Source organism: Thamnophis sirtalis, unplaced genomic scaffold (assembly GCF_051295495.1).
Source record: "Thamnophis sirtalis isolate CommonGarterSnake01/CBP01778 unplaced genomic scaffold, rThaSir2_p1.2 scaffold_5, whole genome shotgun sequence".
NCBI classification, from domain to species: Eukaryota; Metazoa; Chordata; class Lepidosauria; order Squamata; family Natricidae; genus Thamnophis; species Thamnophis sirtalis.
The window spans coordinates 44,650,475-44,678,082 of NW_028261385.1; the positions used below are offsets into that span (position 1 = coordinate 44,650,475).

At 35.9% G+C, this 27,608-nt stretch overlaps 1 protein-coding gene across 2 annotated transcripts in view; it reads left to right on the forward strand.

The window, feature by feature from the left end:
• LNPEP (leucyl and cystinyl aminopeptidase) overlaps positions 1 to 18,636 on the forward strand; it is a 53,650-nt gene extending 35,014 nt beyond the window's left edge. For both annotated transcript variants that reach the window (XM_087715747.1, XM_087715746.1), the window contains 7 exons: positions 1,295 to 1,478; positions 3,154 to 3,310; positions 5,482 to 5,666; positions 8,683 to 8,844; positions 10,102 to 10,242; positions 11,531 to 11,612; positions 12,732 to 18,636. In XM_087715747.1, coding sequence (XP_087571873.1) covers positions 1,295 to 1,478; positions 3,154 to 3,310; positions 5,482 to 5,666; positions 8,683 to 8,844; positions 10,102 to 10,242; positions 11,531 to 11,612; positions 12,732 to 12,863 — 1,043 coding nt within the window. In that variant the 3' untranslated portion in view covers positions 12,864 to 18,636. The remainder of the gene's footprint in view (positions 1 to 1,294; positions 1,479 to 3,153; positions 3,311 to 5,481; positions 5,667 to 8,682; positions 8,845 to 10,101; positions 10,243 to 11,530; positions 11,613 to 12,731) is intronic.
• The last annotated feature ends 8,972 nt before the right edge of the window (positions 18,637 to 27,608 follow it).

Sequence of the window (27,608 nt, forward strand, 5' to 3'; positions counted from 1 at the left end):
CACAAATGTAACAAAGGCAACAGTAAAAATAATGGCTTTCTGTCTGGATGGTCTCTTGTGATGAGCCTATAGACAGAGAAAGGAAGCAGTATGCTTCCTCCCATACTTTGGCATACCAGGGGTTGTGACACAATACATACCCATTTCCCTGGCTTAGCTGACAAAGGAGGAGAACCTGTGGTCTAGTGGCTAATACAGCTGCCTAAAATGTAATACAGGCCAGGTTCGAATCCCAGTAGGGGTATGGCTAGCTGAGGAGAGCTAAATAGCTTGAAATAGATCTATACTAGTCTCCCTTTATTTATTTATCAGCACAAATGCAACACAAATGCAACACAAATGTAACAAAGGCAACAGTAAAAATAATGGCTTTCTGCCTGGATGGTCTCTTGTGATGAGCCGATAGACAGAGAAAGGAAGCACTATGCTTCCTCCCATATTTGGGCATATAAGGGGTTGTGACACAATACATATCTATATATCCATATCTATCTGTCTGTCTGTCTGTCTGTCTGTCTGTATGCTTCTTGTAAGTTTTCTGCTTCTTGTAAAAGTTCTGACATATTTGGGTTAAAAGCAGAGTTAGGAAATGGAATTTGTTCTTAACACAGGAACTGCCTGATACCAAATAACATAATTTAAAAAGGGGGAATTCAAAGCTTAGACCAATTGCTGTGAGAATAAATACAATAAATAAGAGTTAAACTGTGATATTGAAAGTAGCAGGTGAACAAATTTTATTTTGCTGAAGTGTGCTTACTGTGTTTCCCCGAAAATTAGACCCAAATGGAAAATAAGCCCTATCATGATTTTTCCAGATGCTCGTAATATAAGCTCTACCCTAAAAATAAACCTCAGGTAAGATTGTCAGCCAGATGTACGCATTTAGTACCATTTTCCCCTGAAATTAAGAATCGAATCAGAAAATAAGCCCTAACGCATATTTTGGAGCAAAAATTAATATAAGACCTGATCTTATTTTTGGGGAAACTTGTACATGTTATCAAGCAAATTTGATGAGCAATAGATTTTGGAGGAAGGTATCTGTATTGGGGACTGACCTGTGAAAATTCAGTTTATGCAATGTTACTGCTCTTCAAGATGTCCTTTATAGCATTGAACAGGAGCTACTTCTCCCTGCAAGTACCCCTGATTTTCTGTAAGAAATACAAAGAAATGGCTGCCCAAGTATTGTCAGTAAATAATGTTTATCCTTGTGAATACTCAGCAATTAGCACTGATTTAAACTGATGCTTTTTTACTTTTTTTTCTCTCCTTTTCTTTTTTTATCTAGGTGTAATTGAGTACCCCCATGAAATAGAGTGGGTGAAGTTCAATGTGAATGGAAATGGTTACTATATCGTGCACTATGATGATAATGACTGGAATGCTCTAATTCACCAACTGAACACAAATCCCAGTATTTTTGATCCCAAAGACAGAGCCAATTTGATTCATAATGTATTTATTCTGGCTGGGTAATGATCCAAAATGAAATTTTCTTTTTGTCAAATAAAAATTTAAATATAAAATATTCAGCTATCACAGAGAATGGGATATACACCATATTACAATGTTTTAGAGACTCGGGAACATGGTGAAGCAGAAAAATACCAGTTCCAGTTTAGAATTGTTTTTGGAGGAGTTAAATGAATCTGGAATTTACTGCAAAATAGTTGAACAGATGTCAATAACACTGTAGTTATAGCACTATGGATGTTCTTCCTCCGAATAGCAATTCCAATAATATGAATTCATAAAAACCACAAGAAGATTAGAAACAACATTATTCTTAAAAGAGCTAAGTGCTAGGAGACTTCAATTTTAAATAGACACACACATGTAAAAAAAAAGAGGTGGCTATGCTATTTGATTATACAATTGTGCAGCCATCTTAAAAAAAAAATTCGACCTGGCACAGATGCCTCTGTCTTGATTTGTTTCCAGGATGAAGTACATAGCTTTTGATTTGATCTAAATTGTAGAAAACCAGGGATCTGCCTCCACATTTTGTGAATGGTGCACATCTAAGCCAAGTGTGGCTCGTGATTGAAAGCACATATATGTGTCCCAGGTTAATGTTGCAGTACCTAATTTGGGTTTATCACCGGAACCAGAGGTTTAATCTTCTGAGATTTTGGGCTTGTGTTGGTGCCCATCCTCGGGGAACTTCTCTCTTCCCCTGTAAATAAATCAATCTTATAAATTGTTTGCAAGATGCTTGCACAACATGCATGGGAAAGAAAGAAAGAAAGACGGTAGAAGACCAACTATATGGCACACCCTGTCAAAAACATTTAGGAACCAATAGAACACAGCTTCTGAGATCTGCAAGTGGGCTTCAAACACTGCTCAGAGGCTACCATATGAAAATAAACCATGCATTGCAAAGATTGCTTGGAAATCCTTCTAATGTAATTTACTGGATCCCCTGCATGGATTGCCCATGTGACAATGTAGGACAGACGGGGGGAAAGCTAACCACCAGTTTGCAAAAACACATGAGTGGTCATACAAGGAGATCCGAACCCATCGATAGCATCACATTGCAACCAACAAGGACATACATTTAATTTAACAGCTACTGAAATTGTTGGCCAAGCAAGTACAAAAATAGCCAGGGAAATGATTGAAGCCTGGGAAAGTGCCCCTTGTCAGTCAACAGGAGTGCTGATTTCACAGAATCAGGCACCGCATAAATACTATGCAAAGAATAGCCCCCAAAAACACACATTCTGATGAGAGAGAAATTCTCTGAGGAGGGCTCTAGCACAAGTCTGAAAGCGTGGAAGACCTAACCCCTGGTCCCAGAGATTGACCCAGATTGAATTCTACTAAATGTATCTTAGAATGTTTAACAGTATTAAAAAATTCATAATGGCAAAATTCTATTGTTTCTTCATAGTTTGGCTTTGAAAAGAAAAACCTTAAATGGGTTGTTTCTCAAAGATTATCATATAGAGAAGTTTCCCTTACCCATAATTTCTTTCCACCTCCCCAATCTATTGATACTAGAATGAAACTAGCTCAGAATGTATTTGGAACAATATATTTCAGTTTTAAAAATACAAATTTCCACAAGTTTTCACAGTATAAATCTTTATAATATTAGAATTAGAATACTACTCTAAAACTTTTTTCTGATCTCTTTAGGGTAGGAAAAGTCACTTTGTCCTCGGCTTTCAATCTAATAGAGTATATAGTGAAAGAAAACAGCACGGCTCCAATCATGCAAGCTTTGCACCAAATCAGTCATATCTTCAATTTAGTTGAGAAACGGGGAATGCTGGATCTCTCAGCCAGAGTGTTGGTAAGTTCTTAAAAATAGGAAAACAGCAATTGTGTGATAAGTAGAAAGTTGTACAGCTAGTCCTCCGCATACAATCATTTGTTTAGTGAGTGTTCAAAGTTACAACAGCACTGAAAAAAGTGACAAGACTGGATTTCACCCTTACGACTGTTGCAGAATCCTTGTGGTCATGTGATCAGAATTTAGGTGCTTGGCAACTGGAATGTGTTTATGACAGTTGCAGTGTCCCAGGGTGGTGGGATTGCCATTCGTAACCTTCCCAGATAGCTTCTTACAAGCAAAGTCAGTAGGGGAAGTCAGATTCACTTAACAACCACATGATTCGCTTAAAAAAAGATTGTAAAATGGGGTGCAGCTCACTTAATTATCTTGCTTAGGAACATAAATTTTGGGCTTAATTGTGGTAAGTCGAGGACTTCCTGTATTATGTCATAGGATAATGTCTGAAATGATATGTAGCATTCATTTTATTTTTTGCTTAAAATACTATGCTTTTAATACTTTTTAATTTAATCGACAGGTGTTGTTATTTAGAAACACATTGTAATGACAAAGACTATCTGCTCGTAACTGCATCCTTTTCTATCTTGCATAAATAAATATGGCTACTTAGAACAGAAGAAATAATTATAATAATAATACATGGGGCTGCCCTTGAAGAGCACCTGGAGGATTCAGCTGGTCCAGAATGCGGCTGCGTGGGTTATCATGGGGGTACCTAGGTTCTCCCATGTTACACCCCTTTTAGGTGGCCTGCACTGGTTGCTGGTTGTTTTCTGGGTGCAATCCAAGGTACTAATTATGACCTTTAAAGCACTCCATGGCTTAGGCCCAGGGTACCTGCGAGATCACCTACTGCCACCAGTAGCCTCCCACCGTCCAGTGCGACCCCACAGAGTTGGCGTCAGGGTGTCGTCGGCCAGACAGTGTCGGCTAGTGACCCCCAGGGGGAGAGCCTTCTCTGTGGGAGCGCCTTCCCTCTGAAATGCTCCCAGAGCTTCGCATAATCCCCGACCTCCGGTCCTTCCGACGCGCCCTAAAAAGTTGGCTTTTCCAGCAAGCCGGTCTGGCCTGAACAGAATAAAATAAATGATTAATTTAATTGTTAATTTTAATCTAATTTTTAAATTTTTATTGTTAATATTAATTGGGTTTGTTTTTGGATACTTTATTTAATTTCCTTTTTAACTTTTGTAATATGTGTTTTTTGTTTTTTGTTTTAAGTTTTACGCTGCCCTGAGTCCTTTGGGAGAAGGGCGGCATATAAATCCAATAAACAACAACAACAATTTATGGTTTCTTTAATTTCTTCATAGTATCAATATTTTTAACTGCTGTCTCTTCTAGTACTATGATTGTGAAAGGAATACTATAAATCATATGTCCAATAAATAAATAGGGTTCTGTGATGTCATAATTTTTTCTATGTAACATTCTGGATTTCTAGTCCAAATTCATTCACCTTCACATCATATCAAATTAATGTTACACAATAAATTCTGAGTGTCTAGCACAGGGGTGTCAAACTCGATTTCACTGAGGGCTGCATTAGGGTTATGTTTGACCTCGGGGGCCAGTGTGGGCATGGCCAGCTTGATGTCACTCATGTCAGGGGTGTCTGTGCTCTGCCAGTGAAAAAGGGGTCCCAAGCTGTTTTCAGCCGTGACGGCTTCCTGCCACCCTCTGCCAGTAAAAACTGAACCCAGGGGGAGTCAAACGCAGCCCGCCCTCCAAGCTCTATTTTTGCTGGCAGAGGATGGTAGGAGTCCATCATGACTGAAAATAGAGCCTGGGAGGGTTGCGCACGGCCCTCCAGAGCTCTGTTTTCACTGGCAGATGCACTGCGGGTCGATCCTTTGCTGTTTTAGGGCAGCCCCCCGGGCCGGATCTAAGCACTCTGTGGGCTGGATCCAGCCCCTGGGCCTTGAGTTTCACACCCCTGGTCTAGCAGATCTCTCTCACACATGGGGTCTTTGTTGCTTGCTTTGGAGTTGGTATAGTTCTGAATAGACAGGCTGTGATAATAGTTGACAGAAGGAAAGAAGAATTAGTCAGGTTTTGCTCAGATCTGTGTTCTACATAATTTTTTATAGATTTTGAAGTCATAGCACAATTGTAACAAAGCTTTTTCTACTGACCAGTGGTAATCTTTTTTCTTTGCTATTTTCTAGTATAGGATCGAAAAATTATTTGGAAAGAAGATTGATCAAGAAACGTGGAACGATAATAAGACCCTCTCGGAATTAGAGCTACAATCAAGTCTACTAAATTTTGCCTGTTTCTATAATTTAGGAACATGTAATTCAACTGCTTCTAATCTATTTATGACGTGGAAGAACTCCAATGGGACACAAAGGTAAATAATAATTTTTAAAAAACTGACTTAAATTACTTTTTTGCTTAGACACTGAGGCATTACTTCACCACCCTTAAAAAACTTTTTAAAAAATCAGTATATATGTGGAAATGTTTATCTTTTTCATTGGGAAAGAAATGTTACTATGGGTACACAGTGAAAACTTGGCACTTCATATGACAACAACCCCAATTTTAGATGCTAATTACAGGTGCTCCTCAACTTATGATAATTGAGCCCAGAATTTATGTTAAGTGAGTTTTGCCCCATTTTACAACTTTTCTTCCATAGTTGTTAAAGTGAATCCCTGCAGTTCATAAATTAGTATGACTGTTAAATGAATCTGGCTTTCCCATTGACTGTTTTGTGGGTAGGTCGCAAAAGGTGATCACATGACCTTGTGACACAACAGCGGTCATAAATATGAACCAGTTATAAATCACAAATCATGTGAATTTTAATCACATGATCATGGTGATGTTGCAGAGCTCATTAACTCTGAAAAATCGTCTTAAGTCACATTTTCAGTGCCATTGTAACTTTGAATGGTCATTAAATGAACTGTTGAAGGTTGAGGACTATCTGTATTTGAATCAGTCACAGACTAGCTTATCTCTGTACACAATGCCATATTGTCTGACAGATTTTGCACTACCATGTACTTTGTACTATAAACCAGTGTTTTTCAACCACTGTGCCGTGGCACACTAGTGTGCCGTGACATAGTGTAAGGTGTGCCATGGGAAAATTACTTTATATATAGTCAATATAGGCACAGAGTTAAATTTTTTTAACATTTTCTAATGGTGGTGTGCCTCGTGATTTTTTTCATGAAAAAAGTGTGCCTTTGCACAAAAAGGTTGAAAAACACTGCTATAAACTACAATAGATGCCATATAGCTATCTACTGCAGTGTATAAACCACACTTTGTGGTTCAGTGTATTTTGTGAGCACAACCAATTTTTGAAATTTTAGTAAGCCAGACTTTAGCAAACCATGACTGAAAAGAATTTCTCAACACAGTTCACTGAAAGTTGTTCTTCCCTACACTGCTTGTAGGTAGCATTTTGGCATGCTACAGAACATGAAGTTATGCACTCATTTACTAATATATAAAACATTTTCTGGAACTTGTAGTGATGGGTAGGACTCTTCACATTTTAAAGTCTTCCTTTTCATCCTGAAGAACATTTCTTTCCAGTTACATCCAAGTTTATAAACTTTATGAGTGCTTTCTTTACTAGGAATCTTTCCCTGATGTCAGTTTAATGATTGTATTCCACTGTCTTTCAGAGCGGATTGTATCATTACTGCTATATTAATACAATGCTGATTGGATAGTCATATAAGATAATACAGACCACTAAAAAAGGGTTGAGCAACGGGCAGCCTTTTTGATTTCAGGTGCAAAACGAGGTCTGCTTAACTTTCTAGTAGGCTACAGAAAGCCTAGCAATGTAGTGACCAGTGAGAGGGGCAAGGATATTTTTTCTGCCTTTCTTAGTCTTCCAAATATTGGCCAATTTGGCACTGATTTTAAGATCCAGTGGCTGATCTCATATGTGGGAGAGCTGAGGGCTACATGTGGGCAACAGGCTACCCATCTCTGGTCTAAGAGTTTAATGGGTTTTAACACCATTCTAGGATCACAGATGCTAGTAGCCATATTAAAACATTTTTGTATATTTCAGAACACAACATGAAATAGAAAGCCTTTAGGGTAAGAATATCCCCCCCCCCCCAAAAAAAAAAATTACATTGAAGAAGGGAAAAGCCAGTGAAGTTTACTGCTGCTTAGAAAACATAAGAAAGCAGTTTGGTGTAGTGGTTAAGATTCCAGGCAAGAATCCAGGAGTCTGTGATTTGTAGTCTCACCTTAGGCCGAAGCTAGCTGGGCTAGTCACAGCCCTAGGAAGAAATCAGTGGCAAATCATTTCTTTAAAAATTGCCCAAAACTGCAAGGGCTAATCCAGGCAGTTGCCAGGCATCAACATTGACTCAAAGGCATGTACACATATAAAAAGAGTTGTAACAAGAATAGGTTGCCATTCTTCTAAAAACAAGTTCTGTAGAAGTTCTCAGTTGTACTTGCATTTCAGTAGCATAGCAAAGAATGGGAGCAGGTGGGTATCCACCTAATATTAATTAATTTTTTTGATCACTGTAACAATGATTTGAGTATTACACTATTGTTCTTTTAACCCTTTGAACTCTTCTCTGTCAGACTTGTCACAGCACTTGGAAGAACAAAAACAACAACAACAGGGTCCAGCTCAATGTCTGTCAGAAATTACTATTTCTCAAGACATTTATGGTGCCAAATATAAAGCTTGTCGCTGAGAGACAGGAATCATCTATTCCCAGGCCTGTTAGACCTTTCATGTCATCTCAGTCTCCAGACCCTTAAGAAAATGTCTAAATGCCAATGACTTGAAAAAACAGGAAGTATAAACCTAGATTTTTTTTAAAAAAAAAATCTAATCTAGCTGAGCTGTGTTTGTGAGAAATTGCTGAATAACCAGTTCCTGAACAGAGGATTATTGTTGGGAGAGATTTACAGCTTTGGCTCTGTAAAGCCTGAAATCAGAAGTTCAGTTTTGCTGGTAGTTGCAGTTGTTCTTGCTTGGTTCTATCTGGGCCAGAAGCCAATATTTGAAGATTTTGTGAGCAACAGTGTGTACCGTCAGCCCAGTATTAGATTTAGCGTCTTTGCCTTTTTTTTCAATTTTGCATAGCAAAACGTAATTTTGAGTAGTAATTAACTTTAATTCCTCATTCCTAAATGTCTGAGAACAAGAACAAAAGACAGAGAACAAATTGCAAAGAAATAATGACTGAGAACATGAAAAAGATTACCAACAAGGGGAATATTTGTGTTCTAGTACAAATTACTCATCATATCTAAGGGCTTAACTGGGAGTAGTTAGCATTTATACTGTTTTTATGTTTAACATGGATGTTTATATGAGATTCTAAGAATACATATATACTTATTCTTTTTCTATGTCTCTGCAGCTTGCAGACAAATATTATGAAGATCATATTCACAGCTGGAGCAAAAACTGAAGCTGGTTGGCAATTTCTTTTAAAAATGTATTCCTTTGTGGATTCTGAACCAGAAAAACTCAAAATTCTTGAATCATTGGCCAGCACAAGTGATGTTAAAAAACTCATCTGGTACAGTTCTCCTCCTATTACCATATGCCGTACAGTTTTAAAATTGATGGTTTTAAATCTTAAATAAAAGTCAGTTTTCTAGTTATGGTCAGTAATCACTAGTATAATTTATTTAAATTTGATTACTATAGATTCTCTTTGTCATTGCATAAAGAAGTTAAGAAAGTACATGAACATTTAGCATGCTTTTTGTAATCTTTCAAATCTTTTACATTTAATGAGATAAGTGCACTGACATCTGGGTAAATGAACAGATGTTTTGGCTTATGAACACCTGTGTCTATGGAACATTGTTTCTTCCCTTAATTATAAAACTCAATTGCTTTAAAGTTGATAAAACAGATTATGCTTTCTATGCTTTCTTATAATTATAATATTCAGACGTGCAATTGCAAAGTTTTAGATAACTAGCATCATCAAAGTGGCTCTGAGAGAGATGGAGGGTCTCTAAATTTAATAAAGTCAATCAATCAATCAAGTTTCTAATCTTTTACTGAAACTAAATAAAAAGGGTATGTTTTGCTTAAATAAACAAACATAAGAGGTTCTCAACCATACAATGGGATTTGGTGAGCTATTTCCTAGACTCAGGTTCTTGCTGTTAGTTGACCTGATCACTGGTGATCCCGCTCAGACAAACCTATTTTAAATAGCTCCCTTCTTCTCTAGGAGCCGAAGAATGTTTTATACTACTGTGGTCTATGCAGTAAATATTATACTGCATTGATTCTCTGTATATTGAGAACTTTGTCTCCTACGAGCATGCTCATGTTATCACACACACACACACAAACACACACACTTTATCTTGACATTATTAATACAAAGTGTTGTGTATTCCTTCATTTTTGAAGCATCCAAAAGGAGCAATTCTTTTCAAATTGTTAAAGCAGTATAGCTGTTTTTGTGTTTTGCAAAAGGGCTAGGGCTATGCTTGTATGTGTATGCATTTTCATTCATCTTCTATTTTACTATATATTAGGGTACTGGAGATTTGTGATCTGAAACATTTTGTTTTGGATGTTCATGAAATACCTTTTATGTAATCATTTAAATGGTGGCCGATGAAATGAAATCCATGTATGTATCATTATAGTCCAATAATGTATATGCGTGTTTATATGTAGGCAAATAATATTTTGTTCATTCAGCAACTATCCACAGTTATGGCAGTGCTGAAATTACAGATGATATAATTCTCTGGAAAAAGAGAACATACATGCTTAACGTGCAATTTTGTTGTTGTTTGTTTCATAGGTTAATGCAAACAAGCCTGCAAGGAGTTGTCATCAGATCCCAGGATCTTCCAACTGTCATAAAAACTATCAGTCAGAGTTTGCCTGGACATTTATTGGCATGGGATTTTGTCAAAGAAAATTGGGATCAGCTTATCAAAAAGTAATGCTTTGCTTGAATTCTCATTATAATAATTCCTTGTCCCCTACGTGAGTCAGCTATGAAACAGCTGACATGAGTAAATATCTCTTGGGACTCACATTGGTTTCTTACATTGTCTAGTGTGCCCTTATCACTGTCCCTAATTAACACTCAATGAGGGAGATAGTTCAGCACTGAGTTGTTTAAAGACATTTTGATTTAGTTCATGGCAATATGGTATCTTGTGACAAACATGACAGTTAAGAGCCTTTACTGTGTCTTCTCAATTTGGTACCTTCCAGATGAATAAGACTACCCAGCATCCTTATTTTAATTTAATAGTAAATTGGATGAGATTGATTTAAATTCATCTCTACTCCAGATAAAGTGTAATTCAGCTGCTGCTATCTGTGAAAGGAATGGGAGAGCATATGTTTGATACTCTGCATTTTCTGGAATTGTGAAAAATATTGAGCTTATTGATGATTTTACAAAAGTTTTTCTTGTGTGGCTGACGACAAATGTAACATAACTGATTTTGGAATTTCCCCGAACCTCAAAATTGGTTAGGTGTTATACGAAATGTTTTAGATAAATATTGGTAGCCCTTGATTTACAACCATTCATTTAGCAACCTTTTAAAATTACAACAACACTGAAAAAAAGGACTAATGACTGGTCATTGCACTTACGACTGTTACAGCATTTCCCCCCTCCCCCCCAGTTTCATGATCAAAATTTGGACATTTGACACTTAGCATTTATGATAGCATTTCAGGTCATATGACTACCATTTGTCACCTTCCCAACTGCCTTCCAACAAGCAAAGTCAATGAGGAAGTTGGATTCATTTAACCACTACATGATCCACTTAACAACTGCAGTAATTTGCTTAGCAACTGTGGCCAAAAAAATGATAAAATTGGATATGACTCATTTAACAATGCTTTATTTAGCAATAGAAATTTTAATCCCTGTGAAGGACTACCTGTATAAGAGCCGAGGTGGCGCAGTGGTTAAATGCAGCACTGCAGGCTACTTCAACTGACTGCAGTTCTGCAGTTCGGCTGTTCAAATCTCACCGGCTCAGGGTTGACTCAGCCTTCCATCCTTCCAAGGTGGGTAAAATGAGGACCCGGATTGTTGTTGGAGGCAATATGCTGACTCTGTAAACCGCTTAGAGAGGGCTGAAAGCCCTATGAAGCGGTATATAAGTCTAACTGCTATTGCTATTGCTAGTGAAACATGTATCAGATTAACATAGATTAATGACATATATTACTCTTGTTCCATTGTTTCTAAATTTCAGGTTTCATCGTGGATCATACACTATTCAAAGCATTGTAACTTCAACAACGCATCAGTTCTCCACACTAGAACATCTGCTAGAGGTTAGTTGGATAAATTGTTCTGAAAGAATTGTGGAATAATACTGTCACTGTAGAAAGGCAATATGTGATGCAGATTAAGATTCTAAATTATAACATTGCATCACAATGCAAATAGTTGTGTGAGGACAAAAGATTAGGTCCACACATGAAGGCTTAATTTAACTGATTTATTGCCAAAAGCCTATGCACAAAAATCAACTAATGGTCAGCACTGGTTAGATTTAGATAAGGGTCAACAACAGTGAAGGAAAAGTTGGGCTTAGTTCCTTGGTGGCCTTGTGGTCATTTTATGTGATCCCTCTTTTCACTCCTCCTCCTGACTGTGCTAGTCCTTTTTCTACAAGATCTGTCTGTCCATCCATCCATCCATCTATCACGGGTGTCAAACTCACGTCGTCATGTGACATATCGGGACTTTCCCCCCCTTCACTAAACCGGGCATGGGCATGGCCAGCGCATGATACATCCATTCCGCAGGCCAGGAGTTTGACAGCCCTGAAGTATATTCTATACTTCCCATCTCGTGAAGGTGATTGATTATAGGTGGCTTACAGTCATATAATTAAAATACAATATAAAACCTTAAAATGCTAAATAGCAACTATGCATTTTAGGTTAAAATTCAATAAACCAAAATGGGAAGAAGGAAACAAATTGTGCATGGGGAGGAGATGAACTCTGTCTAACCCATTAATCACTTCCAAGATGCCACTCCCTCATTGGGATTCCAGGCCAAATGGCAGAACCAGGCTTTCAAGTTCTTATGGAAGGCGAGAAATTTTCATAAAGATTTTGGGGACATGATAATGTGAAAGATCTTTTCTGAAATTAGAGAAATTGTTTCTAATAGGGAGTCATTGTGTTTGTTCATTTAAGATAATTATTTAATGTCTTGCATTGTGTGAAATAGTCTGGATTTCAAAATTACATTTCTGTAATGTAATTAGGGCTGAACTATAAAGCAGAAATAGTAAATATGTAATGAAATTTTCATTTCCCATCAATTTGCTGATACATTTAGATAACAGCTGGTTGGGTTATTTTAAACATTTAAGGGATTATTTCTTTTCATTGTCTTGATATCTTTTTTCTCTTTTTTAATGTGTTATTTTTCTTTAGGTTAAGTCATTCTTTGAATCAAAGTCAGAGGAAACAGCTCAGTTGCTGTATGTTCAAGAAGCTATTGAGACAATTCAACTGAATTGTCAGTGGATGGAAAAAAACTTGGCACTGCTTGCAAAATTGCTATAGTAATCACAATTCTCTTATAGCTTGTATTAATCACTAGGAATGCTGCAACTCTTGATCTTTTGCTTTTGCAAAAAAAAAAAAAAGTTAAACATGAGCAATGCAATTTTTGTTTTTTGCACTGTGAGAGAGGGTTGTAGTTAGCTCAGGGTTAATCTCTTCTGAATTCGCTCTCTTTGGAGTATTTGTGGACTGGATATAATTGCTAATAAGGGAAAAGCTCGTTTTGACCAGATATTTACATCAAGCAAGGATAATACAATAACTTTTAAAATTTTAGTACAGTTCCTCTTCATTGTAGGGAAATGGAATTATATTTCAACTTATAGAATACAGTTTTACTTAATGAAAAAAACAAGAGAGCAAGACAAACACTCCTAAGACCTGCTTTTTCTTTGCAAAATTCAGTTTGGTCTTTCTCACTGTGCATAGTTTCCTGAATTGTAAATAATGTCTCTGTTGTAAAGCATTTTTTATCACCATTATAAGCAGTGGCTAAAACACAATAAGGTGAATAGGGGAAATAAAAAGTAAGATTTGGGGAGTTCTGGTGTTGATTTATCTAGGTATTTTCTAGAAATTATGCAAATATCAGATTTTTTAAATTTGTCTACAACATGTCTAGATGTTACTAGTACTGTGTACTGAATAAGTTAAATTACCATTTGTAAACATAAGTAAAATGTTAAGAGAGCTAGGCTGACCTGACCATAGAGGTTTTCAAAAAAGTTATAAATTATAGGTTGGAGAATGTTTTATACAATTTTCAGAGTTCAGTTTTGTTTCTCCATTTCATATAGCTTCCTAAAAGTATGTAATACACTGATTCAGCAATTTCAGAATAATTGGTTTGGGAATTGCCTGGTTTTAATTCCTTCCAATACTGCCCTGAAGTTTCCCATTTTTCTGTACATAGCTATTTCTGAAACTAGATCATGCCTGTGCTTTGACCAAAGTAACTATTTGTTAAGTCATGATACATGGTGTTTGTGTCACCCATCCTCCTTCTAAAACCTTTCACCGAAAATAAAGCATGCCACCATATAAGTAATTATCCCATACTTGTGAAATTCTTCTACCCTGTGCTAACTTTTATGGTAAAGTAAGAAATTGGCATTTAAAACATTATTGTCAACAATTTTTCTGTTATCCAATATAATTCTAAAATCTCCCAATAAAATATTACATTATAACAAGAATTGAGAGAAATAAAAACAGATTAAAAAAATGAAATGTGTTGATTTAGGCCAGCTTCCCCAACTTGATGGTTTTTAAATATTTTAGAACTATAAATTCCAAAATACGTAACTATCATGTTGAGATTTTCAGTTCTGGGATTTGTAGTTCTGACACATCTTAAAGGGCGCCAGATGGGTAGTGCCTTCAATCATTTAAACAGCTATAGAGTACTCTTAGTTTATAAATTTGTTCCTATCAAAGAGGATAATATAAGAAGCTCTTTCTTCAAGCAAATATGAATTTGGAAAGGTATGGATCCAATTTGACACAGCTTTTGAGACATGCCTTTTTCTCAGGATTGGAAGGGGAGGGGGAAATCCCACTTTTTCCTGAAATGTATATAGATTCTACTATAAAAACAATCAGAAGATTTGTTTCAACATTTTACTACTGATTTTACTTCATGTTTCATGGAGGATTACATACTCTGGAACATTTTAGATCTCATTATTTCTGTGCCATAAAATCCATTGTTTCATAAATCAGTATTAGGTAGTGTGTTTTCATTCTTCATAGGTATTCCAGAAATTGGATATAAGTGTGGTAAAGCTGATATGATGTTTGTGTTACAAATAATTCCAAGTGAAGGACATTGCTGAAGAATATACAAAATTCAATGTGTGAAGCACTTTGGGAGCAATAAGAAAAAGATTAAGAGAATCATTTGAACCAATTCTGCTTAGTTATGAATTTAATGTAAAAACATAAATTAGATAAGTTGTTTTCAATTATATTTCAAGTGTATTGAAAACAGAGAAAGAAAAAAATATCTAGTTTTGGTACTTCTGATTCTCTAATATACTGTTTTCATTGCAAGTGAATAGCTTAACTCTTAATTTTGTTTGAAAATAGCTCATCTTGATAGCCTCCAAAATGAATTGACTTCACAATGTAAAGAACATCTAACCTGGTTGTTAGAGAATGAGAGGTTTGCTATATTTCTCTCATATGTTTTGTTTGCCAATTACATTTTATATATTTCCTTCCTTCCTCCTTCCCCCTCCCTCCCTCTGCTTTTTTGTTAGATCATCTGACACTTAAAATTATATGTAGTTGTGTTTGCTACTGGAAATGTGAACTGGACTTGAAAATGTAGCACACACATGTTCTGAATTAGAATATTTTATTTTAAATGAAAGCACTGCACTGATACTTTGAAAATACTTTCAATTATTTATCTTTTTAAAAATAATAGTGGCTTGGTTTTGATTTACATTTGATTAATTGTGCTCAAATGGAGAAACATATTTAAAAATAATAATGTATGGATTTGGGATTTGTTCCTTATCAAAGCACTTATTTGCTTCCAACAAAGTTTGATTTCCAACAATGGATAATCTGGAAGAGTTGGGTTTTCTGTTCATATGTATTTGTATGTATATTGAAACCATAAATGATAGATATTATACTTTAAATACAATTGTCTTGAGTCCATTCAGAAGAAGAATTTTGTGTAATAGAATGAAATGCTTTTATCTAGTTATAAAATTAGTGGTGACTTTAATAGAGTAGAGAATTTTTTACTACATCAAGAACTAATTAAAGTAAGTTGAATGTCCTCAATTTTCTTTATGGCTTCTTAGCTTAGAAATGCCTTTCTAAATCTTGATCAAAGCTTTTGTTCTGTTTTGAAATCTTAACATCTTCTACATGTATCCTGTTGGAAGTGGCAGTTATTTTGCTTTGATTTTCCACTCCTCAAATCACTTGCTTTACTATAGAAATACAGTGTAAAGTTATACAAACTCTATACTGTACGTCCAATCCCCCAGTTAGGTTCAAAACTTTCTGTAATAGATGAGATTGGTATTGTGGAAAACATGAATGAGATCAATTGGTTGTGTTTTCAATCTGTTTGAAAACATAGTTCATGTGCCTTAAAATATAAGTATTGTACAAAATATATAATGAAAGTCTGTTTTTCTTAAAAGCCCTTCATAGTTAAGAATCTCCATAACTTTGAAGATTATTGAGAGCTATAATGTTAGCACTTAATCAGTGAAGGAAAACCTTTTTGTTCAACTTACCAACATGTCAGTTTGAATGTCTAAACAAAACAAAATGGTTTTGATCTTTATAGCAGTGAGTCCCACAGGACTTTAAATAGCCAAGGGTGTTGTATATGAATGGCTAGTTTATTCTCATTGGTGTTAAGTGTATACTTAAAATGCACATGGAGCATTGTGTGTTTCTTTATATGTTTGCATTGAAGCATTTTATTAAAGAGATAATTAAATAAGGCTTATCCCAATAATCTGGCTTTGTGGTTAAAATGTATAACTATATTTGAAGCACATCTTTTAAATCTACAAACTTATTTGCATCTTAAATATGTTTATATATACATGCACACCAATATGTGTGTAACACAGATAACTTTTTTGCCTATTTTATTTCACATTGAAAGACTGGGCTTGTCTATTATATCATCATAATTACCCCAAAAGTTTCATTGTGGTTCTCAAAAATCTGTTTGGGGAGAAAATTATTAGATATGTATAACAGGGGAGTCACTATAGTAGCTATATATATTTTTTTAATATAAAGGAAAATATAGTTTTATCCTGTTTCCACATGTTATATTTTTGAGGCCAAAAGTGTGCTACCAAAAGGCCAAATATAACTCTTGGTCCCAAAAATAGTCCAGATCTACTGTACACATGTGTGTGCCTCTTTCTCAAATGTTGCACTGGATAGGGGGAAGGCATACACTGAGAAGAATAGGATTGGTATGTTTGCTCTTCTCTCTACATATTTGGCTGAATGCATAGAGTTCAGCATATACAGCATAAAATAAACCTACTCCAATATTTAGAATCAGTTTTTGTTCTGTTTGAAATAGGTGCCAGACGTAAAATCCAAATTTATATTCATCCTAGAATTCAAAATTGACAAGTTTGAGCATTACAGTTTGTTTTCTTCTGACATTGGGAGACAAATTTCTCCTGTGCCATTTTATGATCTCTATGGAATTTGGGGGGGGGGGGAGTTCTATGCATAGTAATCTATCATTTAACTTGTGATTTTGGAATTGTGTGTGTTCCAAATAATATTTTTGAAAAGATATTGCATGATGGTTGTTGTATGGGTGTGTAAAAGGGCCTTAAAAGTGCAGGTTTCTTTGTACATCTGTAGCTATATTGTGGCTGTAATTCTGTCAAAATGTACACAAAGCAATCCAGCCATTTAAAATTGTCCATCCCCAAAGTAATTTTTTTTACTTCAAATAATGAAATTGCTTTATTTTTGAATGCTCTCAAAGACTGATTTAACTGTAAATGTAATATTAGTATCTTTATACAGCTACGGGAGATGGAATTCATGTAATAGATCTTGCTGCTTTTAAAAACGGCCTGTTCCAATACAGGTGAAATTGGACATGCACTGTGAGGCTAATACTTGAAAGAATGTGGCCTTATTTTATTTTAATAACATCATGTTATATCAGATGCTGACCCTTATATATTTATATGACTGTCTTCCACCTGTTCCGTGTTAGAACAATCCTCCCTCTAATGATAGAGTGGTTTTTAAAAATCCTTCTGGAAGATGTTATCTTTCACTGCACTCTGAACTTCTAAACATTGCTTCATTTAAGAATACATTTTTGTACATATTTCACTAATGGTTGCCCCCATACCAATGTTTAGATACATGCTACTTAATTTCTAGTTCAAATGCTAATTGATAGTCCTCCAAACATGCAAATAGCTTTTTAAAAATGCTTGCTGGTATTTTATCCATTATGTTTATAATGTTTTATCCCACAGTAAGATATTTAGGCAATTTAAAAAGTTGTTTTGCCATACTCTCAGGTCTTGATATTTAAGAACTTAAGCCTCCTAGGATGTTACTAAAACCTGCAATTTGCAGCAAAAATGCAGATCTTTACCCATGACATTGCCGCTTTGATCAAAGCAATGGTTGAACATCTTTTTTAGGTTAGTCATGGCACATGTAGCAAATTACTGTTGAAATGTAAGAGTTACCTTGATAAAATGTGCAAGAGTATGAGGAAGTTGGAATGAATGACTTGAAAGCTACTGAACACTCTTAATTTACAGGGTCTTAAAACGGATGGATTTAAGAGTAAATTTGCACCAGATCTGTGCAGAGATTGTAGTTTTGTTGATAACAGGAAGCTGGCCTAAATAATGGTAACATCAAAGCAGTTCTGGAACATCAAATATTATTGGACACTAATCCCATCCACTGAATGGGATTAGACTTCTCTGTTGATATCTATATAGAAAGCATAGCATACGATTTTTATCAAAAGAATAACTCCAAGTCGTACAATATTTGCTTTGAGGAAGAGTATTTTAGAAAACAAGATGTGTGTTTGTGTCTTTATATAGTTGTACACATTATATGCAAATCTGTGGGTTTCCTTAATATGTAAAGAACAAATGAAAGCCTATTTTCTTATACTTTGAATAAAATGGTGGTGTGTATAACCAGCACTGACAGAATGGCATATATATTGCGAACACAATTGCATTTTTTGTGAAATAAAAATAAAACTGTTTAAATATTATGACTCTTGTATTTTTGTGACTATCCTATGTATTTACATAAGTAGAGGTAGTTCAAACCCATTGCTTGAGCCTTCATTTTTATTTTATTTTTAATCAGGTTCTCTTTTTAGAAAAAGATACTTTCGAAGTTACAGATGTAATGCATTCATTGGTTTATGGGTCAATTCACTGTTGTCTTTTACAGACATTTTTTCTTATTCTACTCAATAGTTATGCCAAGTGTTAACATGAAACTCACAAAGCATTTTTCCCCTTTAAGTTCTTCGAATATTGCTTCACTCCTCCACTGTTGTTGGCAAGAGAGGGGATAGCAAATTTATTGTGGTCCCAGTTGGTGGCTTAGCATCTTTTCCTGTTCACTAGCCAGAAGCAATAGCAATAGCAATAGCAATAGCAGTAGACTTATATACCGCTTCATAGGCCTTTCAGGCCTCTCTAAGCGGTTTACAGAGAGTCAGCATATTGCCCCCAACAATCTGGGTCCTCATTTTACCCACCTCGGAAGGATGGAAGGCTGAGTCAACCCTGAGCCGGTGGGATTTGAACCGCTGACCTGCTGATCTAGCAGTAGCCTGCAGTGCTGCTTTTAACCACTGCGCCACCTTGGCTCTTATACAGGTAGTCCTTCACAGGGACCCTTCTGCTTGTTCTAAATAACTCTTAAACGACCACTGATTGGTGTTTTGCTTTTGTATTGAAAATGCATATAACAGCTTTCCCCTACTTGGGACTTTGGATGAGCAGGAATTGCAGAATTTCAAGCAGCATGGTCAAATGTGGGAAGTTGGAAGTCTTTACATATGACCGCATGAGGAAGGATGCTAAAATTGAAATGTTTGGTGTAGTTTCACTCTAGAAGAAGCATTGAGCTACTACAGTGGTGTGGTATAATTTTTCTCTACCCACATAAGATAAATTCCCCATACCCATGTTTATCTAAACACTCACTGCTTGTGCTCCCAACATCTTTGAGAAGTATAAGTATCTTAAAACATTTCTGTTAGTGAACTGAATTATAACAAAGTCATTGATATGTGCTATCAATCCATGTATTAGGACTATTCACATTCTATATACTCTGAGCAGGTATTATAAACATGCTCAGGTTCATTGTGTATTATAAATCACAATGAACCTAGGGATAGATCTGAAGACTTGGGTAGGTGTTAGGCAGCAAAAAGCTATCTCCGCTGACATTTTGAGGGTGTAATTTGGTATATTTTCCCTTTTCTTCAATAATTCCGCTAATCTAAATACAACATTGCAATAAGATCTCTGACATGCAGCTTGGTATGAGCGTATTGTCATCAAATTCTACAACGTATTGCCTAAGGACTGCCTGCTAGTATCCATTTTCCAAATGGCTTGGAAAACTGCTGAAACAGCAAAGCATGTTCACTCCCATTGAAGTTTTGTCTAAAGTGAGGATGACATAATTATTGCTGCTTTGAGATACATAGTATATAAATTGATTAATAAAATTGAGGTCAAAAGGTAGAAAATCCCACCAGCCTCCCATCTTGGAAGTAAGTCTTCTAATAAGTAATGACCAATTTGCTACCTTTCAGGACATCCAAAATAATTGATCTAATTCTATCTAAGGAGAGATGACCTCATCTTAGGAGAACTGGACCTTCCAGATCCAGAAATGGTGACAAGAAAAATAATAGTTGTGAAGAGGAAGGGGACACACAGTTTCTAAATTCTTTTTTCCCCAATTCCAAAGAACTTCCCTGCATTAGCAAATGCAGGTTGAGAGTTTTCCAACATAATTTAATATAGCTTTAAAAAATGACTTCCACACAATAAATAAAAGAAAAAGAAAAAAATTCCTAGCTTTTCCCTCTTAGCATCCTTTCTATCTCTAATGAACTCTGTACTCCCAAAAAGTTGACTCTCTGACCTACATTTTTAGTAGATAAAAGTTCATGATCTTTGAAATCAAAACACAAGAGCTGTGTTTATACATGACATACTTATCCAACAGTCAACTGAATTATGGTATGTTAGATTTTGGGGAGTTACTATCATGAACTATTCTCACAGGCTCAATGTGCACATTACAGTCTAAAAAACGATTGCCAGGATCATATTTAATATGTTCAACAAACCATGTTGCAGCTTTGCAGAGGTAAATGAAAAGATTTATTCCTGTTTTATATATACTGCCACTTTGTGGGTGGTAGATTTGTTTTCTCTACACTTTTCTTGCTGTTTTGTAATCATGACAAAATGAGGACAAAAAGGATTTGACATCCTGTGTGGCCTCCATGTGAACCACACAGGAAGAAAAACCACATTTTTATAGCTTTGTCCTACCAAGATCTGATAACTGTGTTTAATTATCGTTATAACATTCAAACCAGCATCACTGAACCTAAATGTAAAAATAAATAAAAGTTCTTTTTTTCTCTTTCAAGTGCTCCCACCTGGAAATGATAGTTAGCCAACCTAACCTCTATTTCTTATATTACTCTCCTCAAAGCAAGTCATTTTCTGCACCTGGAAGAGACGATGTATTCACTGGATGACTGATGGGAAAACTTTAAAACATGAAATGCTTACATTGCAGTTATGCTAGTCAATCTGAAATAAACAGATCTACTTTCCACAGGGAGGGCCCCTTCAACTATCTGAAATTTCTTACCTCAATATTCTTTTTCCTGTGTGTGTGTGTGTGTTTGTGTGTGTGTGGTTTTCATATATGACTCGGATAACCTCATTGTATACTACAGTTAAGCTACTTGGCTTTTCAAACTTGCACCGTGAGTTTTCCAAAGTTACTCAGATTTGCACAAGGATATACATTCCTTAATAAACTTAAAGCAAAAGAAAGTATGCTAGGGATGTTTGGGGGGAAAACACCCCTTCAGTGTTATTGAATGGGATCAGGAGCTCAGTTACAAATTGTTAACATCTGTATTTCAGCACTCCTAAGCTTAAAAACAAGATTATTCAGTAGCAGCATAAAAGTTTTAACATTTTTCATCTCCCAAAACTCGTGTATTCTCCTAGCTTTAACTCTGTACCCAAGATATATTTGGCAAGTTTGAAGGCATTTTTTTTGTTCTGAATCTGAGGTTTTCACCTTTCACTCAAGAGGTAAGCATTGGTCAGCTAAGGTAGCCTCTCATTTAATAGTTCCAAGATAAACTGTTAAGTTTGTAGCTATCTCTTATAGCCTTCATACATTCCTTGACAGGGCAGTAGCTGTGACCAGCTGGTGAGATCTATTGATTCAGAAGAAACAAAAAAAAAATCTCACTCTGAGTCTTATTTCTGAATTTATAATAAGTTCCCACTTGAGAACTTACATTAGACCTTGTTTTTCTTACATTTCTTTCACTTTTACATGCGTAAGCAGCATATATTCCATTTATGATTCATATACTGTGTGATCTTACAATTTTTTATTCTTCCAGCATCTCTTGGTTGCAGAGATCTGATTTAGTTCTATTATCTGATTTACAGGAAAACGTTAGTAAAACTGAGAAAATGGCTTGAACTTAGGTTGTCAGACCAGTTCCTTGATCAGTCAGCAGTATGGCCACATGTAAACCAATCTTTTGCAATGTTTCTTTTCAGTCACTTGCATGTTCTTCCACACTACATACATATATGAAGATATATCAGTTTTGGTTAGTATATTGTGCTTGTGGCTTGTAATGTCTTAGTGTGGGATGATAATACAGGCATTCTGATTTCTAAACTATATATTTTTGTCTTAGCATATTAAGTAAATTCCATGAACTGGCTTAGAACAATGTATGAACAGACTTACATTTGTTTCTAAAGCTTTCCAATTGATGCTACAGATCAAGTTGGTTTAAACTAGGCCTGAGGAATTTGAACCTCCCCCAATGTTGCTGAGTATAAACTGCTTTCCAGCATGCCTAATGGTAAAAGATGGTAGGAGCTGTAACTCACTAACATCTGAAAGAATACCTATATTTTTTTGAAAGAGTGAGAGTCTAATAGTCAAAAGATATAAGGTGCAAAATAACTATCACATATTTAAATTATTAAATTTATTCCCCCACTTCTTCCAAATAGGTTAATATAAAGCAGGTAGACTTCCTCTATTTTAACCTCCATTGGCACTCTGGTTGGAAAATACTATGTAGTTTAATTAGTTTATGGCCCGGTGCATATTTGAGCCCAGATCTTATTCCAACATTAACTCCTACCAGGCTGTTCCTCATTATCTGATGCAACTAATTTTGCATACAACTAGAATAAATACAACCTCTCATTAAAACCAAATGTTCCCCTATTCTGATCAATTGTATTTGCAGACAAATCCAGCAAGGTTGAATTAACGTGCCCTTTAAATGTTATGTAAAATATACAATCATGCGCCTTTCAAATGCAACATAAAATACAGTATAATAATAATTAACCTAAATAATTAGATTCACTTTCATTTGGGCTTCAAGAAGCCAAGTTTGAGGTATGGGTACATGATTATACATACACCTTTTGCTTGATCCCTATTAAAAAGGGAACAGGCTTTTTTTCACTGTTTCTCTCTTTCCTGATGCTATCGTTCATTCCACTCTGAAACATAAAACCACAATGCCTCATCTAGCCATACCCTTTTGTATGCATTTATATATCCGGATGTATATGTTAACTCCTGGACCTTCAATATCACATTTCATGGAGCTGTTTTACTCCTCCACATGGTACATATTTCTATTTTAACATCTGACTATATTGTATATGTTTAAAATAACAGACCATGGGGCATTTAAAAATAAAATAAAACAGGGTTTTTTAAAAATTGTATTTAAATACAGGCAGAATTGGAACAGATTATTTTGTTTGTGTGTAAAATGGTTGCTATCCAGATTTATTTCAAATGAATGATTGTCCCTTACAATGTTTATTGTCTGACTTCAACAGGAATGGAACTATCATGTGCCTTTCCAACAAGTTGCTGAAATGCATAGCTAGTTAGCTACATACGTAGATACTGAAGATATGTCCGGCTCTCTTATTATTAGTTAAAATGCTTCTATGTGACTACAAATGCTCATGTTCTTAAATTGAAAAATATATTCTTTAAGATAGTATTATTAGGTTTTTATCCTGCCTTTTTATGTATATTTTGTTCAATTCAAGGCAGCAAGCATACCAGAGGTCGGTTGCTCCCAGTTCGGCCCGGATCGGGCGAACAGTAGTAGTGACGATGGGAGGCTCCACCCACCCACCCAGACGCTTCTGTGCATGTGCATAAGCTTTGCACGAACACGCGCACTAGTGAAGCAGTAGTAAAAAAATTGGAAACCCACCATTGAAGCATACCTAATGCTTCTGCCTCCTATTTTCCCAACTACAATGCAATCCTCTTTGGTGAATTGGGCTGAGAGAGTGACTGGCCCAAAGTCACCCAGCTACTTTTTCATGCCCAAGTTAAAACTAGAACTCACAGTTCCCTGGTTTGTAGCATAACACCGTAACAACTATTCTAAACATCTCCCACTCCCCCTTCCCCTTCTCCTCCTCCGTCTTCCCTCCTCTTCCTCCTCAGTATTCTGAGGCATAATTGCTCCCATTCACTTCAGGAAAGTTTCAAATATTAAAAACAGCAACAAAGTAATGGCTGGGGGCTCTGTGAACTGATGTACAGCACCTCTGGTGAAGCTGAAAGATTAATAATGTTTGCATTGTTTTTGGTTTTCTGCAATAGTACTGTAATATACCTTACAAATTTTCTCTATTTTTTTCCTATTCCTATAGCAAAATACAGCTATTTTACTATTCATTTAAAAAAAATCAAAAAGTCAAGTAAATCATAGGAACAGAAACATGGTCCAGGGAAAGGAAAAGAATATCTACAAGGATCTAAAAACTGTCTGGGTTGGATAAAGCTATAATTATGATTTTTATCCTCTTCATATAATGAAGAAATAGAATGTGCCATGTGTCAGGGTTACAAAGTATACAAAATATAAGAGGAAAAGATGAAAGATATGGATGGTAAAAATCTGTTGATGACATAAATTCTTGATTAAGAAAGAACAAAAAATATTTGTTTCAGTAATAAGGGCTGTTGTTTAAGTACATTTTTAAAAACATTATTGATTAGGTTTATATCTCAGGATAACTGAGGAGTCGTCTTACCTCAATGAGACTAGTCTGTAATAGTCGCTCCAGCGGAAGGGTGATGTGGACCTCATCAGCCAAGGAATTTCATTTAGCAAGATCAAGTAGAAAAGCTTCTTCTGCTGTGAGCCTGGCCCTGTGGAACATTCTACCACTGGAAGTGAGAACTGTTCCTACTTTTCTGGAAGGTTATCAAAACCTGGTTTTGCTGATTGGCTTGGGGTCCTAAGGCACAGGGAGGACCGCTTATCACTGGAAATGGTTGATGGGGTAAGAAGATGACATCATCCCCATGCCCATCTCCTTGGTTCTAATATTTCTGTAGAGTTTAAAATTGTAATTGTTTCTATATGTATTGATTTATTTTTTGCTGTCTGTAAGAGGCCCACAGTTGCCTTACCAATGAGAGGGATGGCAAATACATTGAATAATAAATAATACATTTATTTATTTATTTATTTGGAAATTTTATATAGCTGCCTATTTGCTCAGCAACTCTAGGTGGCTTACAAATAATAAAAACACAGTAGAGAAAATAAATTATTATGTTTGTTTGTTTGTTTGTTTATTGGATTTATATGCTGCCTTTCTCCCAAAGGACTCAGGGCGGCATACAACATTAAAAAAACCACATATTACAAAAGTTAAAAAGAAAATTAGATAGAGTATCCAAAAACAAACCCAATTAATATTAACAATAACATTTAAAAAATAGATTAAAATTAACAATAATGAATCATTTATTTTATTTTGTTCAGGCCAGGCCGGCTTGCTAGAAAAGCCAACTTTTTAGGGCATGTCGGAAGGACCAGAGGTCGGGGATTATACGAAGCTCCGGGGGCAACTCATTCCAGAGGGAAGGCGTTCCCACAGAGAAGGCTCTCCCTCTGGAGGTCGCTAGCCGACACTGTCTGGCCGATGGCACCCTAAGGAGGCCAACTCTGTGGGATCGCACTGGACGGTGGGACGCTATCGGTTATTATTATTATTATTATTATTAATAATAATAAATAATCTCCCACTTATCTACCCCTACGCCTACACACAGTCAAGTAAGCCATTTGATGGGCTCCAAACCCACTCGGAATTCCCTAGGCCCACTGGCAAAACCAAATAAATAAATATCCCACCTTTCATAAATATCCCACTCAAGGCAATCTAGCAGTACTCCTTTCTTTTACTTTTCTCCACAATCACAACAGCACAACATAGGTTGCCCCCAAATCACCTATAAAGTTTTCAAAATTGATAATACCCTTGAAGCTGGGCCTTTCTGTATCTAATCCAAAGGTTTAACATCACAGGATAATTTATTCCCAGTCCAAGGTTTAATGCAGAAGAGAAAAGATGGAGCATTGATCATATTGATCTCGACTTTTCAAACCCTTCCTATCCTCCTTCATTGTTTTAGTATCAAGTTATGTTCTCTTTCTAATGCAGGACTAGCAATCTGCCCACACATGTTTCAAAAGAACTCTGTTTTCCCCATGTTATGTTTCAGGGATCTTCATTTGAATAGCAGGTCATCTGTTGAAGCTGAATAACTATATTGGTTGGACATTCTTTAGAAATGAAGAATGAGAGAGGTATTCATGCAAATAGAGCAGAATGAAACACAAAGCTGCAGTAGAGTTATTATGTTATTATCTCATCATGAGTGCCCTGTGCCTAATGCAAATGGAATAAATCTGGTGTATGGAGGTCTTTTACTTTGTAGAAGAGATCACGTTCTAATTGTACACAATCATGCTCTTTCCTGGCCCTCCAGCTTTTAACCTCTACCAATTTCCTTTCACATCTTTACAGACTTTTATTTTCAATAGCCATTAGCTGATATAAATAATTTATCAACAAGGATATATCCTTTCTGTGGAGTGCAATTACTGTAAGCTAGGATTTTTTATTGTTTTGTATTTCTATATGATATTTACTTACAGCTTTGTAAACTCTATGTTTTGGGCTAAGTCACTACACATTTGCTAAAATGAACATTTTTGAAAAATATTCCTTAGAAACTTTGCTGGAATGCGTGTCCACTTCTCAAATCCATTCCGGGAAAATTGATCTTGATTAGCAGGGCTTCATCTTGTTTCATTAATTGCAAATCATTATTACCCCTTCTGATATCAGTCTCAAATATTCCTCTTTCACACTCTTGTGCATGTGTCACAAAATGTTCTCTTCAGACATAGCAAACCTTTACTTCTCAGTAATGTGCTAAATTAGCTGGAAAGATTTAGGAATGGAAAGTGAAGACAGATAAAAAAAGGAAAATTGACAAGGTAGTCTGTACAGGTAATTATGATTTTGACAAGATAGTTGTAATGGGTATGTGCAGGTAATTGTGATTTTATTGCTAAAGTGGGTGGATTAGGCCTCCATTTCACACATCATAATTGACATATTATAAGACTGGCAGAGATGGCAAGCAGCCAATCTTGAGAGTGTTGGAAAACTGAGACCAGAGGAAATACTTTGAAGAGAACTTGAATGGACTAGGTTGGTAAGATGATTTTTTTTTTTACTGTAACCCGCACTAAAGGAATGGATACATAAAAGAACTTCTCGGGCAAGAAGATAAGGATATGTTAAGTATATTGATATGAAGCGGAAATACACCAATGAGAGGAGGAGTGGGAAACAGAAGGGAGAAGAAAGATGGGAAGAGAGGGATAGGAGAGAGGGTAAGTGGGGAAGATGAGGAGGATGAGGATAAGGAGGAGTGGAATGTAGAGAGAGGAGAAGGAGAAAGGAAGGGGAAGTAGAGTAGGAAAGGATGATGGAGGGAAGATAGGAAGTTGGAGAGAGGTAGAAGAAAGAGGTGGATGGAGAGCAGAAGAGCTATAATGGGTTTTTATTTTTC